This window comes from Marmota marmota, unplaced genomic scaffold (genome assembly GCF_001458135.2).
Source record: "Marmota marmota marmota unplaced genomic scaffold, marMar, whole genome shotgun sequence".
NCBI classification, from domain to species: Eukaryota; Metazoa; Chordata; class Mammalia; order Rodentia; family Sciuridae; genus Marmota; species Marmota marmota.
The window spans coordinates 27,016,452-27,039,628 of record NW_026000019.1 but is presented as its reverse complement, the minus strand read 5'-3'; the positions used below and the strand labels follow the sequence as shown (position 1 = coordinate 27,039,628).

Genomic DNA, 23,177 nt, shown 5'->3' with positions numbered 1-23,177 from the left:
CTTGAATTCATATAATTGATTTCCCCATGATTTTCTTCAAGCAATTTTCTACCTTCTGTTCCCAGATGTTTCACCAGTGATATTGACTTTTCCCAGAGTGCACATGAAGGCCAATTGATTATCAGATAATCACAGGTTTTTGAAAGGTCTCTGTGCTCTTCAAAGGAATGTTGAAGAATTGAGGGTGCTATCATTTCATCCACAATCTTAAGGATACAAATGGCACCAGAAATAACCTGGCCAAATCTGAATGATGAAAGCCAATTACAAACTTGACAACAGGTGCATAGAGATGAGACAGTTAGATTTACTTCCTTTTTTCTAATTCGAGAGGTTTCATGTTGAAGAAAATCAGTGTGTTTGGGTTGCAGAAGACCTAGATGCATTTACCATGAAGCTGAGCTGTGTTCCCATGGCCTGGGCCCTCTATATTCCCTCTGCTGTGTTCTGGGCAGCTCATTTGCTGGTGGGTAAGTAAAATGTTTGAATGTTGGTATGAGAATAGAGATAAGCCTGACTTTGGGAAAAGACTCAGAGCAAAGAAACATGTACTAACTTTGGCCCTCCAAAGAATTGGTTAGGTAGGATAAGAAGCCTAGATATAAGAGAGTTTGATGCAGACTGGGGGTATAACTCAGGGGGTACAGCATTTGCCTAGCATGTGCCAGGCCATGGGTTCAATCCCCAGTATGAGAGAGAGAGAGAGAGAGAGAGAGAGAGAGAGAGAGAGAGTGTGTTTGGTGTGCAGGACTGAATGGCTCTTTCTGAATATAAAAATCTTGAGGCCTTTTCCATCTGACTACAATGTCGTCTTCTCTAGACACAATTTCTTTTTTTTTTTATTTTTATTTTTATTTTTTTTTCTAGACACAATTTCAACTCTTACTTTTCTGATACAATTTTCTTTAAAGAGTGGTCTGTACTTGGCTATCTCTGCTTCCTCACTTCTCACGTTTCAATGATTGTAGTCTGGTTTCCACTAGAAAAGTTTTGCATAGGGCACAATGATCTCCATTCAGATACAATAAATCATTGTACACTTTCCCATTCTTCTCCTGATGAACATCTCTGCTCACTGGGCACTGCTGATCACGTCCTCTTTTGGGGAAGGGGGTACCGGGGATTGACTCAGGGCACTCAATAACGGAGCTACATTCCCAGCCCTCTTTTGTATTTTATTTAGAGACAACGTCTCACTGAGTTGCCTAATGCCTTGCTTTTGCTGAGGCTGGCTTTGAACTCACCATCCTTCTGCCTCAGCCTCCCAAGCTGCTGGGATTAGAGGCATCCGCCACCACATCCAGCGATCACTTACTCTTTCTTGAATGCCTTACATCCCTGACTTCCAATTCACCATTTTCTCTTTGTACTTCATGTACTTCTTTTGGGCCCTTGGGAACTTCTCTTTTCTTCCCCTTATACCTAAATGTTCCCTATAGTTAATATCCTTGCCTCTCCATTCTTCTTTCTTTATGAAATCTCCTTTATGAGTTTATTGTCTGCATAACTTTTGCCATAATAACTGTATGTTTAAGAGTTCCAGATCAGATCTTCAACCCTAATCATGCTTTTGACCCTCACATTCAAATATCAGTCTTCACACAGGACATATTTATCTATGTGTCCAGGAAGTATCTGGAGATGAACATACCTGTCCTGGCTCCTACTTCTTCTCACTCATTCTTTCACTGTTTCTGACTTCAGCTAATGGCATCAACATCCACTTTGATCTCCAAGTTAGAAATCCAAGAGATAACCTGACTCTTCCTTCTCTGTCTTCTCTATATCTGATCAATCATCAAATTTGGCAGATTTTACCTCCTAAATTGTTCTTCCTTAAAACATTACTAATGGTATCCCAGGACAAGCCCTCATCATATGACTGGGACTAGTACAATAATTTCCTAACTAATCTTGTATCAGTCTTGTGTCCCTCAATTCTGCACCTTGCAGCTGCAGTGACTTCTAAAATCTGTCAGCCTAAACTTCTTGTCATGGCACACAAACTCCACCCCAAACTGGCACCTGTTTAGACTCTTTAGCCTCTATAGTCACCCTCTAAGTGTCACAACTTATGCTTTGATAAATCCCTATTGGCTTATATTTATACATGCACACCCGGACTCTACTCTCTTCAAGGCTTTGCTTAGCAGATACTGCTACCTTTTCCACCATGCGGCCTGCGCAATGGTTTCATTAATGAGGTTCTTGGCATAAAAGTTAGCTAGAAGAGATCGAAATAAAACACACAGACTCAGTTACCTTATTTCTATTGCCAGGTCCAAGACGGCTCCCCTCTCTGGCTCCAACCTCTAACCGCCCAGCAGGGCAGCAAGGATTACTCAGGGCTAGCAGGAGAGAGAGAGAGAACACGCCTGGGAGTAGCCTTTTATTGGGGAACAAGAAATTCAGGGGAGAATTCCATCCAATGAAAGTTGAGGGGGGACTGCACTCCAAGGTCAGGGTCAGTGATTGGGCCCCCGGGGTCAGTGGTCAGTCACACCCCCACACAGACGGGTTCTCTCATCAGGAAAGGGCCGGGAAAGTTCCCACACAGCCAGAACGCCTCAGACCCTTAACGGGAGCCACCCAGTCACGTGTCAGAATGGCTTCCCACAACCTTTGCCTGAAATGAGCTCTCTTGCTGGCCTCCTGGTCCTCTCTACCTTTACAAACTTCTAGATATCCCGAAGGGCAGCCTTGGTGGCATCTTCTCTGAGAAGCCTCCCTTGAACCCTCAGTTCTGTTCTGATGGCTGCCTGGAAAACCTCTTTCTTATTACTTTCTTCTTCGTGCTGAAATAATCTCTTCATATACCTGTGTTTCCCACTAATCTGATAGCTGTTTGTAGTCAGGGACAATGTTCTTTTGTTTTATTTATTTGTTCTAGTCAGTTATACATGACAGCAAAATGCTCTTTGATTCATTGTGCACAAATAGAGCACAGTTTTTCACTTCTGTGGTTCTACATACAATAGGGTCACACCATTTGTGCAATCATACATGTACCTAGGGTAATGATGTCCGTCTCATTCTACCATCTTTCCTATCCCCATGCCCCCTCCCTTCTCCTTCCTCCTTTTTGGCTAATCCAAGTTCCTCCACTCATCCCCTGCTCCCCGCCCCCCATATGGATTAGCATCCACTTATCAGAGAAAACATTTGGCCTTTGGTTTTTTGGGACTGGTTTACTTCGCTTAACATGATATTCTCTGACTCCATCCCTTTACTTTCAAATGCCATATTTTATTCTCTTTTATTGCTGAGTAATATTCTATTGTGTATATATACCACAGTTTCTTTATCTGACAATATTCTTTTTTTTTCCTTCTGACAAGAATTGCAGACTTGGGATCAAGCCCTTCTTCTAGTTAGTAACTTTACATCACTTTGAAAAAGTCACTTTTTATATTTCTGAATTCATTTTTCTAATTTGTAAAGTGATAATACTTGCCACATAAGATTTATTGAGTGAAAATGCCTGGAAGCCTAACAAGATTTTTGTCTTTAAAATGGATAAAAGCAGAGGAGGCTGAGTCCAGTGGAGTGACAGAGGAGGAACTGAAAAGAGGTAGCAGAGTAGTAAAGGGGGCAGACGGAGGAGGTAAAGAAAGCACCTGGTACTGGGAAATAGAAAGAAGGCTTGATAAGGGGAGTTACAAAGTCAAAGAAGAGTCTGGGGTCATTGGGAGTGGAAAAGAACAAAGACAAATGGGACAGGAAAGGATGGAATGAAGAAGTGAGCATGTAGGAATGGCCCCATGGCAGGGAACAGGGAGAGAGACTAAGAAGGACAAGAAATAGTCTCAGAAATGGACGGAATGGCATTTACCTTGCCTGGATCAATCCTGAAAGTAAGAGGTAGGTCAAGAAGATGTGGTGATAAATCTTTAACCCTAAAGACTAACAACCTGGAGACAAAGAATTGTTCCACAGTTACCAGTACAGTCTGGGAATGGGGCATCAGGATAGAGGGGAGGAGAGAGAAAGGACTCTGCCATTGCTCAGGAAAGTTTAAGAGGCAGAGATCATTAAAGTAAAGATGACTGAACAAATGAAGATCTGAAAGGGGGAGCCAGGAGGGAGGAGAGACCCAGCTAGGGACTGAAAGCTCTTTCATAGGTAGCATATCTAGGCTGAAGAATCAAGTGTATTTTGAGAAAGTGAGAATATGGATGAAAGTCCCCAAGGCAAGTCTGAGGACTGAATTAGACCATGTCTGCACAGTGAAGTAAAAAGAACACTAAGTTTGATCTCAAGCACACCTGACTTTCTTGCTTCATTCTTTATTTTCTTTTTAAACTCTGGGTGTATTAATTTGCTTTTCTAAAGCTTGTTTCTTGAAAAATTTATAAAATGGAGATGAAGCCACCTACCTGGAAAGCTTGTGAAGAGTAAATGAGATAATGCACAAAATTGCTAGCGGTGAGTGGCAAACAGCAAATACTCAGTGAGTGTCAGAATTTGATGTTTGCCTTTCTGTCTTGTCCTGTGCCTGTGTGCTCTGGGGTCATGGTCGTTTTTGGTTCCTCATTTCCTGCACCAACAGCTGGACACCAGGCAGCTGGATTCACCATCCTTTTACTCTTTGCTTTTCCACTTCCCAGTGCCATAGTCCATTCACTGAGAGCACGTGGATATCAGTGAACCAAGGTCAAAACCATTCCTCCCAGAGACAACCCCCGTCCCCACCAAGAGTTTCTTGGAAAAAAGATTTTGATGTCTTCCTATTCTCATTCTGAAAAGGATGGTTGCCCCAGGAGAGAGGAGGAACTCTTGTGGAGGGCGAATTCCTGTCCCCTTTTTCTAAGTTGCAGCATCATTTTCTGGTTCTCCTTGGGACATACCCTCTTCAGCTGCCAGTTTTGAGACTCTGCAGTGTGAAGGACCTGTCAGCACTGAGAAGAGTGACTGCCACATGGATGACGACTTGAAGGACCCAAGGGAAACTGACTATCAGGTCAAGGGCTACACTTTCAGTGAACCCTTCCATCTGATCGTGTCTTATGGTAAGGTCCCGGAAAGACCTAACTGGTGTCCCAAACTCCTTCTTTTAGCTCCACAGCCCACTCATGAAAGTAACCCACTCAGGAAACTGGCCATAGGTTGAGGACTCATCTTCAGCCCCCTGCAGCCAGGAGATCTTCAGTTCTAGACCCTAGAGAAATTGTCCCACACTAGGTCTAGAGATAGGTCAAGGTGATGTGGTGAGAAATCTGGAACTCAAAGTTTTAAACTGGAGGCAAAAAATTGTTCCACAGTCACCAGCACAGCCTGTGAGTAGGGGGTCTGGGGGAGAAAGGAGGACGGAGAAACGGGTTTCCCATTGCTAGGGCGAGTTGACAGAAGCCTTTCAGTAAGGTATTAAGGGGTGAGAATTTACATGAATGGACCCTTAAGGAAAGTTTAGGAAGCTTGTTGTGGGCATCCCTGGGGGTATTCTCAAGTGAGACAGTGGGTGACACTCAGTTCTTCCTCTGGGCTAGACTGGCTGATCCTCCAAGGCCCAGCTACACCCATATTTGAAGGAGATCCACTGGTTCTGCGCTGCCGGGCCTGGCAAGACTGGCCACTGACTCAGATCACCTTCTACCGAGATGGTTCAGCCCTGGGTCCCCCTGGACCAAACAAGGAATTCTCCATCGCTGTGGTACAAGAGTCAGACAGTGGGAATTACCACTGCAGTGCCATCTTTAGAAGCCCTGGTCCAGGGAGCCCAGAAACAACATCTACGGTGGCTATCACAGTCCAAGGTAAGAGCTAGAGTCAGCATTGCTGTGGTAAAATCAAGTAAGAAGGGACAGGGAGCCCAAAATTGTTTTTCTCTGGTGTGGAGGTGGAAAGATCATTAAATCCTTGAGGAACAGATTGCTAGCAAATGCCCAACTGGAGTTTCAGGAGTGTCGATATCGCAGCATTGCCTTTTTAAATCATCAGCCCCACCCAGAGTTCAGTGTTTCCTACCACCCAGATCTATGCTTTCTGTCAATTGTAGATTGGGTATCTGGACTGCTATCTTATTTGCCCATCTCTGGATCTTTACTGGTTCTGTCTAGTTGAGAGGAGAGAGAGAGAGAGAGAGAGAGAGAGAAAGAGAGAGGTCAAATGGGGCTGAGTGAAGTGACACACACCTGTAATCCCAGCTACTCAAGAGGCTGAGGCAGGAGGATCACAAGTTTGAGGCCAGCGAGGGCAACTTAGCAAGACCCTGACTCAAAATAAAATTTTAAAAAGGGCTGGGGATATAGCTCAATGGTAGAGCACTTGCCTAGTTATAGGCTCTGGTTTCAATCACCAGTACTGTGAAAACAGAAGTTCAAGAGGAATCGTTCTTAAAAAAAAAAAAAAAAAAATTCTGGTGGAAAAGGAGGAAAGGACCTATGACCTGGCTGCTTTGCCCCTCATGGTCCTACTTGGATGTAGAACGGCTGAGCTCTTCTTTTTTGCCTACCTTTCCCTCAGAACTGTTTGCAGCCCCAGTTCTCAGAGCCTCGCCCTCCGCTGAACCCAAAGAAGGAAGCCCCCTGACTCTGAGCTGTCAGACAAAGCTGCCCCTGCAGAGGTCAGCCGCCCGCCTCCTCTTCTCCTTCTACAAGGATGGAAGAACAGTGCGCAGCAAGGGCCTCTCCTCAGAATTTCAGGTCCCCACAGCCTCAGCAGAGCACTCTGGGTCCTACTGGTGTGAGGCAGCCACTGAAGATGGACAAGTTTGGAAACAGAGTTCCCAGCTAGAAATCAGGGTGCAGGGTAAGTGTGTATGTGTCTCTTTGGTTTGTGTGTGACAACAGGGAGATGGGTACAGGATGACTGGGTCCATGGGCTGGGGTTCAGCGTAGGAAGGTGAAGAAGGGACATAGAAAGCCAGGCACAGTGGCATATACCTATAATCCCAGAGGCTCAGGAGGCTGAGGCAGGATCATGGGTTCAAAGCCAACTTCAGCAAAGGCGAGGTACTAAGCAACTCAGTGAAANCAGGTATTAGACTCTGGAGTGAGACTTTCCCTCTACTAATTACCCTCCTCTCCCAACCTCCTAAACAAATATTAATTACATGCTACTATTTAGTCAGTGCTATGGTCTGAATGCTTATTTCTCCAAAAATTTATTTGTAGAAACCCTATCCCTAAGGTGATAGTATTGATAGAAGGGACCTTTGGGACTAGATCAGGTAATGAGGGCAGAACCCTAGAAATTGGAATTAGGGCCTTTATAAAGAAGACCCTACAGAACTAGCCTGCCCTTTTGCCATGTGAGGACACATCAAAAAGATGTTCTTTAGGAATCAGAAAGTGAGCCCTCTGGGCTGGAGTTGTGGCTCAGTGGTAGAGTGCTTGCCTGGCATGTGTGAAGCCCTGGGCTGGATCCTCAGTGCCACATATAAATAAATTAAACAAAGATCCATTGGCAACTAAATATATATACATACATATATATATGTATATATGTATGTATGTATATATATATATATATATATATATATATATATATATATATATATAACACAGTCATTGTAATTCCAGTGACTTGGAAGGTTGAGGCAGGAGGATCACAAGTTCAAAGCCAGACTCAGCAACTTAGCAAAGTACTTAGCAGCGCAGAGAGACCCTGTCTCTAAATAAAATACAAAAAAAGGGCTAGGGAAGTGGCACAGTGGTTAAGTGCCCCTGGGTTCAATTCCTGGTACCAGGAAAAACAAACAAACAAACAAACAAAAAAAGGAAATTCGACTGCCAATATACTGTGCTGGGTATATTTCCAAAAATATACTATGTCATGGTCATTCTACAAGGAGTTGTTTTCAGTTAATGATCCCATTTTTATGAATGCATTCTGTAAGCTCATGTTAAACAGAGAATTCACTTACAGATAATAAAAACTATCAGTTCAGTGGGGCAGGGGAGGAATGCATGCAGCTGGCTGAGATGAGTTTCACTTCTGTGTTCCTCATCCAACTGTGCATGTTAACTTAACAACCAGTGGAAGACATTTAGGGAAACACGTGAGGGAAGGTGCATGCAGAGTTTCTTCACCCTCTCTGGGTGCACCACACTCCCAGCATCTCTTTGTCTTCACTGGTGATTAGATCAATCTCCAGTTCCTCTCTTTTCCTGGAGGTCAGGGGGTAGGGCTGAAAATTCTAAGCCTCTATTAAGAGGGTTGGTTTCTTTGGCAGCCACCCCCATCTTCCCAGGAGTTGCCACATATGCGTAAATTCCACAACAGTTTTTTTCTTATAAATAAGAAAAGATGTTCCTCTCACCTGTAACACTTAGGACTTTCTCGGGGTTTTAGTAATTGTCAGGACCCAGGTACAGAGGTCAAACATATTTCAGACTGTGTCACATACATCTGATATCCAGTAAAGTTGAATATTTGCATAGCCTATCACCCGGCATTCCATGCCTAGGTGTATATCCCCAAGAGAAATTTTAGCATATATGTATCAGAAGTCAGTTATAATGTTCGAAGTAGTACTATTTGGAAAAGCAAAATTTTGAAGTCAACTCAGATGTCCACCAATAGTAAAATGAACGAGTTGTGCTATTTTCACAGAATGGAATGCTACATAGCAGTAAAAATGAATAAACCATACCTATAATGCAGCAACATAAAAGAATCTCAAGAATATAAACACCGGGGGCTGGGGATGTGGCTCAAGCGGTAATGAGCTCGCCCGGCACACGCGGGGCGCTGGGTTCGATCCTCAGCACCACATAAAATAAAATAAAGAAGTTGTGTCTGCCGAAACTGAAAAATAAATATTAAAAAAAATTCTCTCTTTCTCTCTTCTCGATCTTTAAAAAAAAAGGATATAAACACCAGGTGATAAAAACAAACATGCAGTAGAAGATCCTTTATACAATGTTTGAAAACAGGTAAAACAAAGGAACATATTGTTTAAGCATTCACATACATACATATGATAAAACTTTTAAAAAACAAAAACAAAAAGTCACACAAGAAATTAAAACACCAAAGTCAGAATAGTAGTTATCTCTGAGGAGTGGATTGGGGAGATAATGAGGAAGAGCATATAGGCAGATATAGGTTATTAATTTTTTTCCTCTTCTCTGATAGGCATTGAGGGCTCCTTAAAAAGAGAAATATACATACATATATATATATGTGATATATTTATGTATAAGTATATGTTTACATACAAATATATAAGCAAAAATATATATATAAAACATCTGTTATATATAAATAATATATGTGAATATACAAATATACATTTAAATATAAATATAAACATAAATATTGAATATATTTGAATATAAATATATGTCAAAATTTTATATATGTGGATATATATGCATACATATATATTATATATTATTCAATTCACTTTATGTTTCTACCCTGGCTTTCTCTTAGAGGGAATAAAAAGCCAAGTTTATTACTTACAATGTGGAGTAGTTCTTTCCTTCATTTCCTTCATTCTTTCAGAAAGCTCCCTCTGCCCCATCCAGCAGCCCAGCATAGAAAACTTAGATTCAGTTACAACTTAGATGAGGACAAGGAAGGAACAAAATGACCTGCTAGAATCACAAGGGGAATTTAAACAGTGTGTTGTTAGAGTCTGTAAATAAGTCAAAATAACACCTGGCATTTTGTCAGGGGAATGTTAAAGTTCGTAAACAAGTCTGGATGGTGCCTGGCAAAATGTCAGAGGGAGTGGTTTGAGAAGTAACAAAACCGAGCCATTAGGTGTAGAGATTCCTGATTGGTTGACTGATGTATCTAGTTTATGCTAATTAGATAAGCTGTGTGGAATGTATAAATACTGCTCCTGTCCTGCAATAAACGGCTCCCACTCCTGCTGTATCAACGTACACAAGTTATTCGTCACCCCCCCCAGTTATTTTGCCCAGCCAGCCGGACTGCGGCAGTGTGTGAGTTGGGAGGGGTCTTATCCTTGCTTTGCCTCCTTAAAGTTCTTCTTCCCTTTTGATGCCAACTCTCCCCCTTTACAGTGAACAAGTGGGACTTCTTAGGAATGTGGAAGTACAGAATGCTGTCTTCCTGAAAGAGTTCCTTCTGGCAATCACTGTTAGTTTTCACTCACCATGTGTGAATTTTTCATAAAGGTAAAGGTTTTCAATTTAAAGAAATGTTCTGCTCTCTAGCCTAAAATAGGCCTTTATATTTCTTTGGTATTTGAAACGCCTTTCTCTTATTCAAAAGTTTATATTTAAGAATAACAATTCTTAAAATATCTCTATTTGGAAAAATAAAAACTTATTTGGCAAAGTTACAAAGTTAGGAAATACCAGATGTTGCCTGGCACAGGGAACACATGCTTATAATTCCCCCTACACAGGAGGTTGAGGCAGGATTATGACAAGTTCAAGGCCAGCCTGGGCAACTTAGTGAGACCCTGTCACAAAATTTTTTAAAAAAAGGGGGAGGGAGCTGGGGATATGGCTCAATGGTAGAGTGTCCCTGGGTTCAATCCAGTACTGCAAAAATACATATAAACATACATACATACATACATACATACATATATACCAAATGTTGATGACAAGAAGGAGTAGGAATGTTGGGAGCCATTAACATGAATATGCACTAATGCAAACATTTTGAGAATAATATCACAGTATTCAATCTTTCTTTCTTTGGCCCACAAACACTTACTCAGGGCATGCTATGTGCTGTCACTATTCTGAGTGATAGTTATGGTTTGGATGTGCAGTATCCCCCAAAAGCTCATGTGTGAGACAATGCAAGAAGGCTTAGAGGAGAAATGATTGGGTTATGAGAGCCTTAACCTAATCACTGAATTAATCCCTTAATGGGATTAACTGAGTGGTAACCTAAAGTCAATAGGGTATAGCTGAAGGAGGTGAATCGCTTGGGGCATGCCTTGGGGGTGTATATTTTTTATCTGGTGAGTGGAGTCTCTTTGCTGCCTGGTCATCATGTGAGCTGCTCCCCTCCACCACATGCTTCCACTATGATGTTCTGCCTAGAGCCCCCAGGAATGGAGCCTGCTGTCTATGAAGTGAGACCTCTGAAACCGTGAGCCCCCAAATAAACTTCCTTCTCTAAAATTGTTTTTGGCAGGTATTTTAGTTATAGCAGTGAAGAAGCTGATTAAAACGGTGATATAGCAGGGAACAAGAAAAAGAAATTCCTGCCTTCATGGGGTTTACCTTCCAATGGAGGAAAACCTACCACAAATAGATACAATGGTAGGGATAATAGGTGCTATGAAAAGAAATAAAACAATATGCAGAGCCAGAGAACAATGATGAGGGGACACTATTTTAGATTATGTGATTAGTGACTATCTCTCTGAGGAGGTAGTATTTGAGTGAAGTGAGGAAGTGAAACTTGCAGTGATCTGGGAGAATAAGAATCTTTCAGGCAGAAAGAACAGCAAGTGAAGCACCAGAGCAAGACTAGGTGTGGAATTTTCTATGAGCCATTATAAACAACACTGTGTGACTTGACCAGAATGAGGCAGAAAGTCAGAGGAAATAATGTCAAGGGTCAAGTAAAGGCCAAGTCTGTAGGGCTTTATAGACCATGAGTAAATATTTGGGCTTTATTGTCAGTGCACCTTTGAGGGATTTTTGAGGGACAGTAACACAATATGGGTTCCATTTTTAAAGTATCTCTCTGGATACTTGGTGAAAAAATAACTACAAGGAAAGATATGTAGAAGATAGAGTCATCAAGATTTGCCAATATATTAGATCTGCTTTTGGAGTATGCATGAAATTCATGATCATAACACTACAGTCTCACTCCCAGTTATGCATCTCATGAAAACATATCAGCTGTTCTACAGGGAGCATCAATCACAGCCTCAACAGCACTAATTTAGAGGCAGCCTCCTAGGTGCTGCCCTGTTCTAATCTGGTTATGTGAGCTGGTTTATTCAGCCCTCACAATATGAACCAATAAGTTCAATGTGGCATTGTTTATGGTAGCTTAGGGTTGATTAGCAATCAGGGCTTTAGGGTAATGGACAGGTCCAATGTAATGGAAACTTTGTGGAATACTGGGGCAGTCAGAAGCAATAAACAAGATGCAAATAGAGAAAAATGTCTGAATCTTAAATACATGGAACTGATTTTTAAAGGTAAAACATAAAATGGTATATTTAGAATACAATACTATTGTTATGGTTTGGATCTTGAATACCCTTGAAAGCTCACGTGTTGAAGACACGGTCCCCAATGCAGCAATATGCAGAGGTGGTACTTTTGGGAAGGGATTGGATCATGAGGATTCTGGCCTCATCCATGGATTAATCCATTTGATGAGTGGATTAATACATTTGAATATTCCATCTGATAGCTGGGCAGAAATGTTGGGCAGGAACTTGGTGTGTGGTGCATGCCTGTAAAACCAGCAACTCCAGAAACTGAGGCAGGAGGATGGAGGCAAGAGGAATGAAAATTCAAGGCCAACCTCTACAATGTAGCAAGACCCTGACTCAAAATAATAATAATAATAATAGACTGGGGATGTGCTCAGTGGTAAAACACCCTTAAATTCAATCCCCCATGTCAAAAAAAAAAAAAAAAAAAGAAGAAGAAGAAATAAATAAATGTTGGGCAGGATAGTTTTCTTTTTTCTTTTTTAAAGAAATTTATCATCACACAAAGCAGAGAAACAAGAGGCAGACTTTTCTCAGGTTGGTCAGGTAAAGGCCATGAAACTCCATCACTGGTCATGAAAGACAAACAATATCCCTGGAAAATGTAGTCCATCTTTTAATTCACAAGCAGGACTCAGACCAGGTCCTTGGGGCCAAACCTGAGTCAGATCCAGACCTTAACACGTTGGGAACGAATGCTGTCATCTCACAAATCCTTCTCTGGGATAGGAAAGCAAAGACTAACCATTTCCCTATGCAAAAGGAGTACCAACACACACTGTGGGTGCCTGGTAGGTGATAGAGGCCATACGGCTTCAGTTACAGTATTGAAGGTGACTAAAGCTTGGGCAAAGGCCCTGGACAGGTTTAGAAATACAGCACAAAGCTTCAAGCTTCCCCCACACCTGGAATTAATGTGGACGTGTGAATGAATCAGGTTCAGTTCAGGCAAATGGCGTCTATCTAAGGGATCTCCTCCAGTGTCATTGCATTAAACAAAAAAGCACCCCACTTCCAGGACATTAGGGTGTCTTCCCCATGTGAACTTTGTGGTACCTGAGGAAAGGCATTTGGCTGGTAGCTTTCTCATATTCAACACATTTATAAGGCCCTACTCTAGTGTAAAATCTGGTGTTGAATAAGGCCAGAGCTTTTGCTAAGATTTTCCACACTAATGATCCTCTAAGACCTTTCTCCAGTGTGAACTCTCCTATGGTCACTGAATTTGGAGTTCACATTTGCTGCACTCCTAGGGCCTTTCTTCAGTATGAACTGTGTGGTGATTAAGGAATGCAGACCTTTGGCTAAAGGATTTCCCACATTCACTGTACCCATAAGACCTTTCTCCAGTGTGAACTCTCAGGTGTAGAATAAGGCTGCAGTACTGACTAAAGGATTTCCTATGTTCACTGCACTGATAAGGCCTTCATCCAGTGTGAATGTTCTGGTGGTTTAGAACACTGGAGTTGTAGGTAAAGAATTTCCCACACTCATAAGGCCTTTCTCCAGTGTGAATACTATGTGGTTGCAGGAGTGCAGAGCTCTGGCTAAAGAATTTCCCACATTCACTACACTTAAAAAGCCTTTGTCCAGTGTGAATTCTGTGATGTTAGATCAGGTTGGATCTTTGGATAAAGATTTCCCACATTCCCCACACTCAAAAGGCCTCTCTCCAGGGTGAACTTTCCAATGGTTATTGAGGCTGTAGCTCTGGCTAAAGGATTTACTGCATTCACAGCACTTATAAGGCCTTTCTCCAGTGTGAACTCTCCAATGTTGAAAGAGGTTAGAGCTTTGGCTAAAGGACTTGCCACACTCTGAGCACTTATAAGGTCTTTCTCCAGTGTGTACTCTGGTGTTTAATGAGACTGGAGCTGTGGGTAAAGGATTCCCCATACTCTCTGCACATGTAACATCCTTCTCTAGTGAGGGCTCTCTAATGCTGAACAAATGTGTGTTTGGGGATGAACACTTCATCACATTCTTCCCAGTTACAATGAGCTTTCCCCTGCGAGAGGCAGCTCATTTAAAAATTTTTTTAAAAACTTTGTTCTAATTACTTATACATGACGATAGAATGTATTGCTATTTTACTTTTCCACAGGAAGAAGAAGACTGTTGATGGAGAAATTCCAAGCTTGTTGGAAATCACTTCCAACCTCTCTGCATATAAAGGCCTTTCTGGTTCATGGAATTTACAGCTCTTCACAAATGAGGTTCTGCCCATATCACTTCTGAATGGCTTCTCTCCAATATGCTGATTCTTGTGCTGATAATTTGTACTGAAATAGAATTGTTTCTCACATGCTCAACACATGCACGTTTTCTGTTTGTGGTGTGTGTGCTTCCTTATGCTCAGCCAAGTGAAGGGTGACTTTTAAGATAAGGCCACCCATCTCACAGAGCTTAGTCTCTTGGAGAGATAGAACTGACTTGGGAGTCATAATCTGGGACACTCCCTCTTACAGAAACACTCTGCTCAGAAATTGCCTCCTCATCCTCTATTCCACACTACCAACCTGTTCAGGAAGCGTAACAGCATTCCTCAAGCAAGAAACCCTGTCCACGTCCCCCTCACCCCATCCTGCACCGACATGGGATCCTGCAGGAAGAGGCGGGCCTTGGAAGAACGCATCTCCCAAGCGGCTCCCCAAGCCCCAGAGCCCCAGGGACTGTCCGGGTCTGCCTGGGTGCTCTTGTCACTGCGCTGGCCGCCTGGGACTGGCGCGTGGGACTCAGGGAAGGGAAGCCGCCTCCAGGTGCCTTTGTTCTAATTAGTTATACATGATAGAATGTACTTTGACACATCATACATAAATGTAGTATAATTTCTCATTCTTTTGGTTGTACATGATGTAGAATCACAGCAGCCGTGTAGTCATAGGGTGATAATGTCCGATTAATTCATTTTTTAAAATTCTCTTTAGTTACATACAACATCAGGATACATCCTGACATTATCACAAATGTATGGAACTCAACCTGCTGCAATTCAATCCCCAGCCCTTCTCCCCCACCACCCTACTTCCCTTCCTTTCACTTCACCTCTTTCTCATCAAACCATTTACAGTTTACTGTTGTTGTTTTTTTTAATTAATTTGTGTCCTGTGGATACACCTGATGCTGAGACTCACCATGCCATATCTATGCAAGCTCATATGAAAGTTGGGATGAGCAGGATATTTTTTGAGTCAAATTTTGAGCCCTGTATGATGTGAATTCGACAGTTGATTTCTGAGTTTCCAGGAAAGACTACATAGCACATAAATTTTGGATGTAGACAGGTGCTGAGAGCCACGGCCGAGTCTGTATGGCCCCTGGCATTTTGCCAACAGTATTGATTGACAGGCGAGGCATTACTATCCGCCTCTGCCGCAACTTTTGAGTTCTCGCACTATTTTGGAGTTCTCGTGGGGATTTCCGGGGATTCCCCGAGAGTTCCCATTGGTTGGGGAAGTGCAGGAGGAGGGATTTCCGAGAGAGATATTTCCGGCTGGGGGTTCCTGGAGAAGCCTCGTGGCGTTCGGGAGGATTCCCCGGGAGCTGTGTGAAGTGTTTTCCTGCAGTTTAAAAATAAAGTTTGTTCCTGCTTCAGTGGCTCGTGATTTGTGCCCAGCCAGACTGCGGCAGACAGGTTTCTTCTGGAATTCAGGAAAAGGACTAAGACCTGTGCTCTAGGTGATGAGAAGCCAAATTAGAGTCCACTGTACAAACCAAGAGGATAACTGACAGGTGCTTTACATTTTAAAAATTTTTATTATTTTTTTAAATTAATAGAACCCAGTTACATTCCTAACTCTTTAAAAATTTTTTTCTTTTGTTTTATTTGAGACTTGGTCTTGCTACCTTCACTGGCCTTGAACTTGTGATCCTTCTGCCTCATTCTCCCGAGTTGCTAGGATCATAGGCATGTGCTACTGCACCGTGGCCAGCTGCAATGCATTCTTATCATGCAGGGAATGGCCTGTTGGCAGAAGCCAGACCTCTGTATAGGCAGTGTGGATGATGTGAGGAGCCCCCATACTGGTCCCAAGATGAAGAGCCAGGCAGTGTTAGAGTCTGTAAACAAGTCAAAATAACACCTGGCATTTTGCCAGGGGAATGTTAAGAGTTCGTAAACAAGTCTGGATGGTGCCTGGCAAAATGCCAGAGGGAGTGGTTTGAGAAGTAACAAAAGCGAGCCATTAAGCGTGGAGATTCCTTATTGGTTGACTGATGTATCTAGTTTATGCTGTGTGGAATGTATAAATACTGCTCCTGTCCTGCCATAAACGGCTTCCACTCCTGCTGTATCAATCTACACAAGTTGTTCGTCCCCCCCTGGCCCCCCCCCCCCCCCCCGTTAATTTGCTGCAGCCGGACTGTGGCAAGGCAGGGTGCAGGGAAGCACAGAAGCATTGCCCAGCCGGCGCACTCATAGTAGACAGTTGATCATCTCTGCTCCTAGTATCTATTTTTATCTCCCTGCCCTATTCCTGAGAACCTTATCCAATACTTCTCTACTTTTCAGACATACATGACTATCTTTTATTTTTATCAAAACTTGCTCTCAAAACAGGATATGAAGTGACCAGCATAATTTAAATGACCACACCCTAAGATGTATTTGCATTTTTAACAAGGAATGGCACATTGAGCAAAAATTTTGAGGGAATTTTCAGAGTGGAATTTTGGGCATTAACAAAAGAGGAGAATGAGTTATGTTCATGTACCAGTATGTAACAACAAGTCTCACCACCTTATAATTATAATATACCAATATAAATATAGAGAAAAAAGAAGGAGTATGCTATCTTAATAAGTTGACTGTGTCTGATAACTGATCTCCTTCCTGCCAGAGTTCCAAGAGAAGGAGGTGCCTTTCTTTTAAACAGCCATAGATGAGGGCAAGAGAGATTCTAAGCAGATATACTATCAGGTTGGAAACTTCATTAAGTATTTACATGAAAATTCAGGTTCCCATTGCTCAGGTATGGTCACATGGCTCAGAGAGCACAAGAAGTAGAGCCAGGAGGTTGGATCTGAGAAACTTCCGAAGGTCTGGTGCAGTGACTTCTCTACTGCAGGTCAGGAGTCCTGGGACTGAGACGTGGTTGGGAAGGGGTTGCAGGGCCCAGTGGAAGGAAGGAAGGAAGGAAGGAAGGGAGGGAGGGAGGGAGGAGAGGAGTTGCCACAAGGTGAGGTCATTAGGGTGAGCAGGAAAGAAGAGTCTTCTAATTTCTGAGGGTTTAAATTTTCAGGAAGAGAGAGAGGGGAAACACATTATACTCCTGTCTCTGGAGAATCAGATGGCAGGGGCATGGGAGGGTGGTCAATGAATCTACTCATTTGTGGGAGAATGTCAATTCTGGTGCAGGAGACCCAACATTGACCTCTCTAGACCTGTACCAATGTCTGACATCTGGGAGGGAGCAGAAAAAGCCCTAGGTGGACCTTGTGGACAAGAGGATGTGTCTTCCTCAATTGAGGATTATAGGGTTGGCTGGTGGGGAGGGAGTGGAACATAGTGGAATGTTGATTGGAGCCTGAAGATGTCAAGGTTACCTGCAGGAGCTGGCGTTCTATGAGACTCTCTTGTGCTATAGAGGGCCTAAGTACTGCATGCCCTCTCTTCAGAAGACAGGGTTGGCCTGAGCTGGGAAGGCTAGGTATCAAGGTAGTGGATGGGACAGACAACACTTGATGTTTGGGATACTTGATGGTAGAAGGTAACATATTCATATTCTGTCTCCTGCTCTTTTTAGTCTACCATCTTCGGGATCTAGGAATGGGCGGGGAAAACAGCAGTGTTTCCTAGTACTCAGAGGTCAGCCACTGCCACCTTTTCTCTTTCTACCCATAAACCATGCCAGCACATTTCCATCCTTCTACAGCTGCTGCAAGCAGACACACCATGTGGGCACTAACAGCCCTCTTTCTCCTAGGTAAGTTTTCAAATGAGCACCAGAAGGGCTTTGGGTGGTAGAGAATAGTTTGGGGCAGGATGTGTAGGAAAGGGGAAGTGGCCATTCAATCCTCAGATTTCAAGTGTTCATTATCTATTTTTGGAGAAGAGAAGAGGGAGCTTTTGCAATGCTGAGGTAACTGGGGACAGAAGAAAAACCTGCTTTGAGACCTTTGATCTTTCCTTTGGTCAAGAATCTTTCCTTCCTCTCATCTCCAACACTTCCCTCTTTCCTTCTTTTTTGTTTTGCAGTTCAAAGCAGTGGGCAAGCTGGTGAGTCTGAATGCATCCCTCAACCCAATTTTCTAAAACTTCCACTCCAGTCTCCCTAGGTAATCTGCTTGGGTAAACTCCCCACTTTTTGGCTGTTCTGAAATAGTATCTCTTTTCACTCTTCTTCAATCCCTGACCAAGTTTGCTTGTAGAAATGGGTGCTGATTGATGAACTGTTGGTTTGTGGCCCAGTGAGTGTGGTCTCCCTTCCTGTGGGGTGGGTTAGTATGTGAGCTGGGTCCTGGAAACTAGGGTTTTCTAAAATTTCCCAACCTCAGGACACACCTTTGATGTACCTCACCTTGTTTCTCTTTCCCATGGCGCCCCTTCCCACACATCCCCAGCTACACTGGAGAAGCCCATATTGTCTCTACACCCACCTTGGACCACAATCTTCAAGGGGGAGCGGGTAACCTTGAGATGTGATGGATACCACCCTGTGCTCCTGGAGCTCCGGCCTATCAACACTCTCTGGTATTTGGGCCACCTACTTCTGCCCTCCCATAAGAAGAGCATCGAGGTACAGACACCAGGGGTATATCGGTGCCAGACACGGGGAGCACCTGTCAGTGACCCCATTCATCTCTCTGTATCTAATGGTGAGTGGTCTGAGCAGAGGGGAGAGAGCACATGGACCTCTTCTAGTGATCCTGGCCTTCCTATGGGGGAGCACACTGTCCATTCCCAAGTGGCAGGAAAAGAGGGTCACACTGAGGACTACTTGAGTCTCTGGAGTAGGCAGGAGTCTGTGCAGTGCTGTGGTAGAGATGAAGTAAGGTTTGCCTGGCTCAAAGTTCCCCTTTAACCTTCTGCCACAGTGTGAAACCAATATTTCTGTTTGTTTCTCAAATCAGATCAGAAGAGCAAAAGTTTTGAGGACATAGGATACTGAATGGAGAACTCAGGGGGCTGGGCTGGAAAAAAGTAGATCAAAGCAGGAAAAGTAAGTGTCCCTGCCCCGTCTGAGCACAGCAAGAGGAATACTTCTCTGTATATCAGTATTCATATCAGTAATGTAGGGACAATAATAGTGTCTGTCTCTTTGACTGTTGTGATCATTAAAAATGAATTATGAAATATTATTAAAGAAAAAACAGCAACTGAACAGTGCACTTAATCAAAATTTAATTAGAGGCATGTATACACATGCACAAAGGAGTCAACTGAGAAATTGGCTGGAAATACTTGAAGGGTTTCAAAATATGATAAGAAAAGGAATAATAATTTGTTCACTAAGATACAGGATTGGCCACTTCATAGGGAGTATCATATAAATCTTAGCGTGGTGGGTCACAATTTATATTTAAAATTTAAGGGTGTCACCTAATGTTCAAATTAGCACTTATACTTGAAAACAAGCATATACTGACTACAACACACAATGGTTTGAAATTCACAGACTGAGAGTGGCACGTGGATTGTGGCTATTACTCGAAGAATTCTAAAATGGCATGTAGTATATGTTAGGGCTATTAAGGGCTATTATATGTTAGCTATGATGCTGATGGTGATTGGATAAATATGTGGTGCTTTGGGAGATACCTAAGGCTGTCCTAGGGTGTCAGGGCAGTGTTCTTCAGGAGATAGGTCTAAATCTAGACACACAGGATAAATAAGACTCAACTGAGATCTGTGAAGGAGGGGCTTCCTGGCTGAGGAAATAGCAGATGCAAAGGCCCTGGGTTCAGAGCACAGCCAGTTTTCTCAGCAGTTCAGTATGGTTGGAAGTTAACTTGTGTTGAGCGAAAGGTGGGGAGGGTAAATAAGAAATGCCACAGAGAAGAACACTGAAGTGGGTGCTGAGGAAGGAACCAGGGGACCAGGTCAGGAAGGCCCTGAACTCATTTTAAAGAGTTTAAGCTTAATTCTGATGGGCTAGACCCAAAGAAAGCACATCTTTGCCTCCCTAGTACCTAAAGAGAAACTGTTTTTTTCTCCTTCCTCCCGACTCTAAGCTTTCTGCTCTATGAGACTGTCACCTGCCAGTTACCCAGCAAGAGCAGCCGGTTCAGGAAAGGGGGAAGGAGGTGGTGGGGAGAAAAGGAAAGCAGTTATGGAAGAGAAGCAGGGAAACTGAGAAGAGGAGACCAGCAGGGCTGGATTGACTGTGAGGCAAACCGTATCTGCTTATCCGGTGTAGACTGGCTGATTCTGCAAGTGCCCTATGCTGCGGTGTTCGAGGGCGAACCGCTGGTTATGCGCTGCCGCGGCTGGTACGACAAGGTGGTCTACAAGCTCCATTACTACCACGACGACCAGGCTGTACGCTATTTCCACTCTAGCACCAACTACACAGTGTTGCAGGCGCGTGCGAGCGACAGTGGGCGTTACCAGTGTTCTGGCACCATGCGCATCCCGGTAGAGAGCGCGCCCATGTTCTCCGCCAAGGTGGCTGTGACCGTGCAAGGTAGGCGAGACTTGGGGTCCGGAAACGCCAGGAAATTCTGGGACAGGAACAGTGAGAGGAAAGGTGGAGGCGGAGTTAGAGCACCTGCTACTGGTGGGTTTCTCAGACCACGGACGATTGAATGGTGAGAGATCTGCAGCCGGCTTGTAGGCTGGTGTCACTCCCCACTCCCCGCTCCTTCTGTTAGGGGACCCCACGGTCCTAACCAATAGGCCAGCGGCAGTAGTAGAGGACGCTAAGCTACTGGGACGAGGGCTTAGCTTCCGAGCACCCCGCGTGGCAGGTGCAGCGCTCCCACTTCTAGACTGGAGAATACACGCTGAGTGGCAGTTGGGTGGTGGCCTGAAGCATCTGGTCTGGTCCTAATTCCTTCAACCTTTTAAGACCCTTCGTAGATTCGGATCCTCTGCCCCACTTTTCAAAAACCTTTCCTCCCTCACTCCACGTGTACACACAGGCTACACTTGGGTCTCTGGGTCCGCTAGGTCCCTGCGCCGGAAAGTGGGAGGGAAGGGGAGGGATGGACAGGTTGACCTTGGTTTCTCCCTTGCCGGGCTCTATCCCTGTCGAAACCCAAAATGCATTTTCCGCCTCTGGGCTGCCCTCTCTGCAGAGCTGTTCCAGACGCCGGTGCTGAGGATTATGCGCCCTCAAGAGATCCGCGGCTCAGCGCACCGCAGAGTGGTCCTGCGCTGCGAGACGCGCCTGCACCCACAGAAGCGCGACACGCCACTGCAGTTCGCCTTCTACAAGTACAGTCGCTCTGTTCGCCGCTTCGACTGGGGCTCTGAGTACATGGTCCCAGAGCCCGAGGTCGAAGAGCTTGAAGCGTACTGGTGCGAGGCGGCTACCGCCACTCGCAGCGTCCGGAAACGAAGCCCGTGGCTGCAACTCCCAGGGCCCGGTGAGTAATCGCCCTCCTTACTGGCACGCCCTCCCACCGCCGGCAGCCCAGTTTCCCCCTCTGCACACTCACGGGTCGCCTTTTCTCCTTCCCCTGTCCGGCCCTTGTCTTCTAATCTCCACATCCTGGTCCTGTTTCTCTCACCCCAGCGCCACCTCTCTACCTTGCCGCTATTCAGGTCCTCGTCGTTCCCCTGCGCCAGCCCCAAGTTTCTCCCCGACCCCTGCGCCCAGGGCTGACGATTTCAGCCTTACATCACTTGGTGTGTCGTGTTCACAGGCTCCCCCCTGGATCAGGCGTCCACCACCGCTCCAGCCCCACAGGCTGCAGCCTTCGCTCCAGGTAACAAGCCGTTCTCCTTCAGAAAGCCCCCAGTGTCCAGATCGGTCCAGTCCGTCACCTCCGTCCCAAACGCCACCTTAGCTGGGCTGCAGTTCCCAGGAGGCAGCGCCCCCACTGTTGGGTTACCCGCCTGCGCTCCGCCGACGCTCTTGGAACAATCCGCTGGAGCTCTGAAACCCAATGTAGACCTTTTGCTCCGAGAAATGCAGCTGCTCAAAGGCCTTTTGAGCCGGATGGTTCTGGAATTGAAGGAGCCACAAGTCCTCCCAGAGTTCAAGGGAACACCCGAAACCCCCACTTCCCACTTTGCTTTGAGCCGGGGAACCCCGGAGACGACTCCTGTGGAGAGCTGAATTAGGGATACCTTCCTCTCTCCAGGTTCATTTTCCCAGATCTCTCCTACTTCCCCTAGCGCGCAGACCTTTCTGAGCTATCTCTGCGTCCCTTTGTTTTTTGTTTTTTGTTTGTTTGTTTGTTTGTTTTTTGTTTTTGTTTTTTTGTTTTATTTTATTTTGTTTTGTTTTGCTGTGGTTTTAAAAGACGTCCGTATAAAGTGTGGTGGTTGATGATTTCGACTTCACACAGCAGCTAGTAACCACAAGCATTGTCTTTGATGTGTTCCTTCTCACAGAATTCCGTTTGGGAACATGTTATTTTACTTCATTGTAGTTTCCTTTTGGAGTGAATTTAGTCATCCTTAGCTAATATTAAGTCTAACATACGTATTTCGGCACAAGTCATTTTTTGGTAATTAAATTCATTGAGGTCACTAAAAAACATTAGAACATTTTGGGATTAAGATGGAATTATTCATAATTATTTTACTTCTCTGTTAATATTAAAGACTTTCAGCCCTATTACTGATGTGTTCATATCTTCAAAGTTATGGGTTCTAATTACTTTTAGAGTGGGAAAGTATTCCATTCCTAAGTTATGAAGGTCGGCGTTCACCTAGATGCACCCCCTGTCCCCACGCACACCCCTTGCCCCCATGTAGCCACTGATGGGCTCTGGGAGCACCAGGCAGGTGGGCCACACTAATCTTAATGAAAAATTAAACAAGTGGTATCTTTTGCATTGAGACATCTCTTTGAAGAAAGTTTTAAAACAAATCCTCAAAATTGCTGAATCCACATTTTTAGCAGCATTTTTCTTCTTTAAAAACCATTTTAACACTAACATACAGCTATAT

The 23,177-nt window shown here is 44.1% G+C and overlaps 1 protein-coding gene across 1 annotated transcript; it reads left to right on the top strand.

Annotated features, from left to right (window-relative positions):
* Positions 1-283: 283 nt before the first annotated feature.
* LOC107147254 (Fc receptor-like B) lies at positions 284-22,845 on the top strand. The gene is made up of 9 exons (XM_048810230.1): positions 284-470; positions 4,857-5,009; positions 5,487-5,753; positions 6,463-6,770; positions 14,584-14,839; positions 18,611-18,931; positions 20,473-20,739; positions 21,353-21,643; positions 21,923-22,845. Exons 1-9 carry the CDS (start codon positions 392-394, stop codon positions 22,336-22,338), a joined length of 2,358 nt encoding a protein of 785 aa, XP_048666187.1. The 5' UTR covers positions 284-391; the 3' UTR covers positions 22,339-22,845.
* Positions 22,846-23,177: the final 332 nt, after the last annotated feature.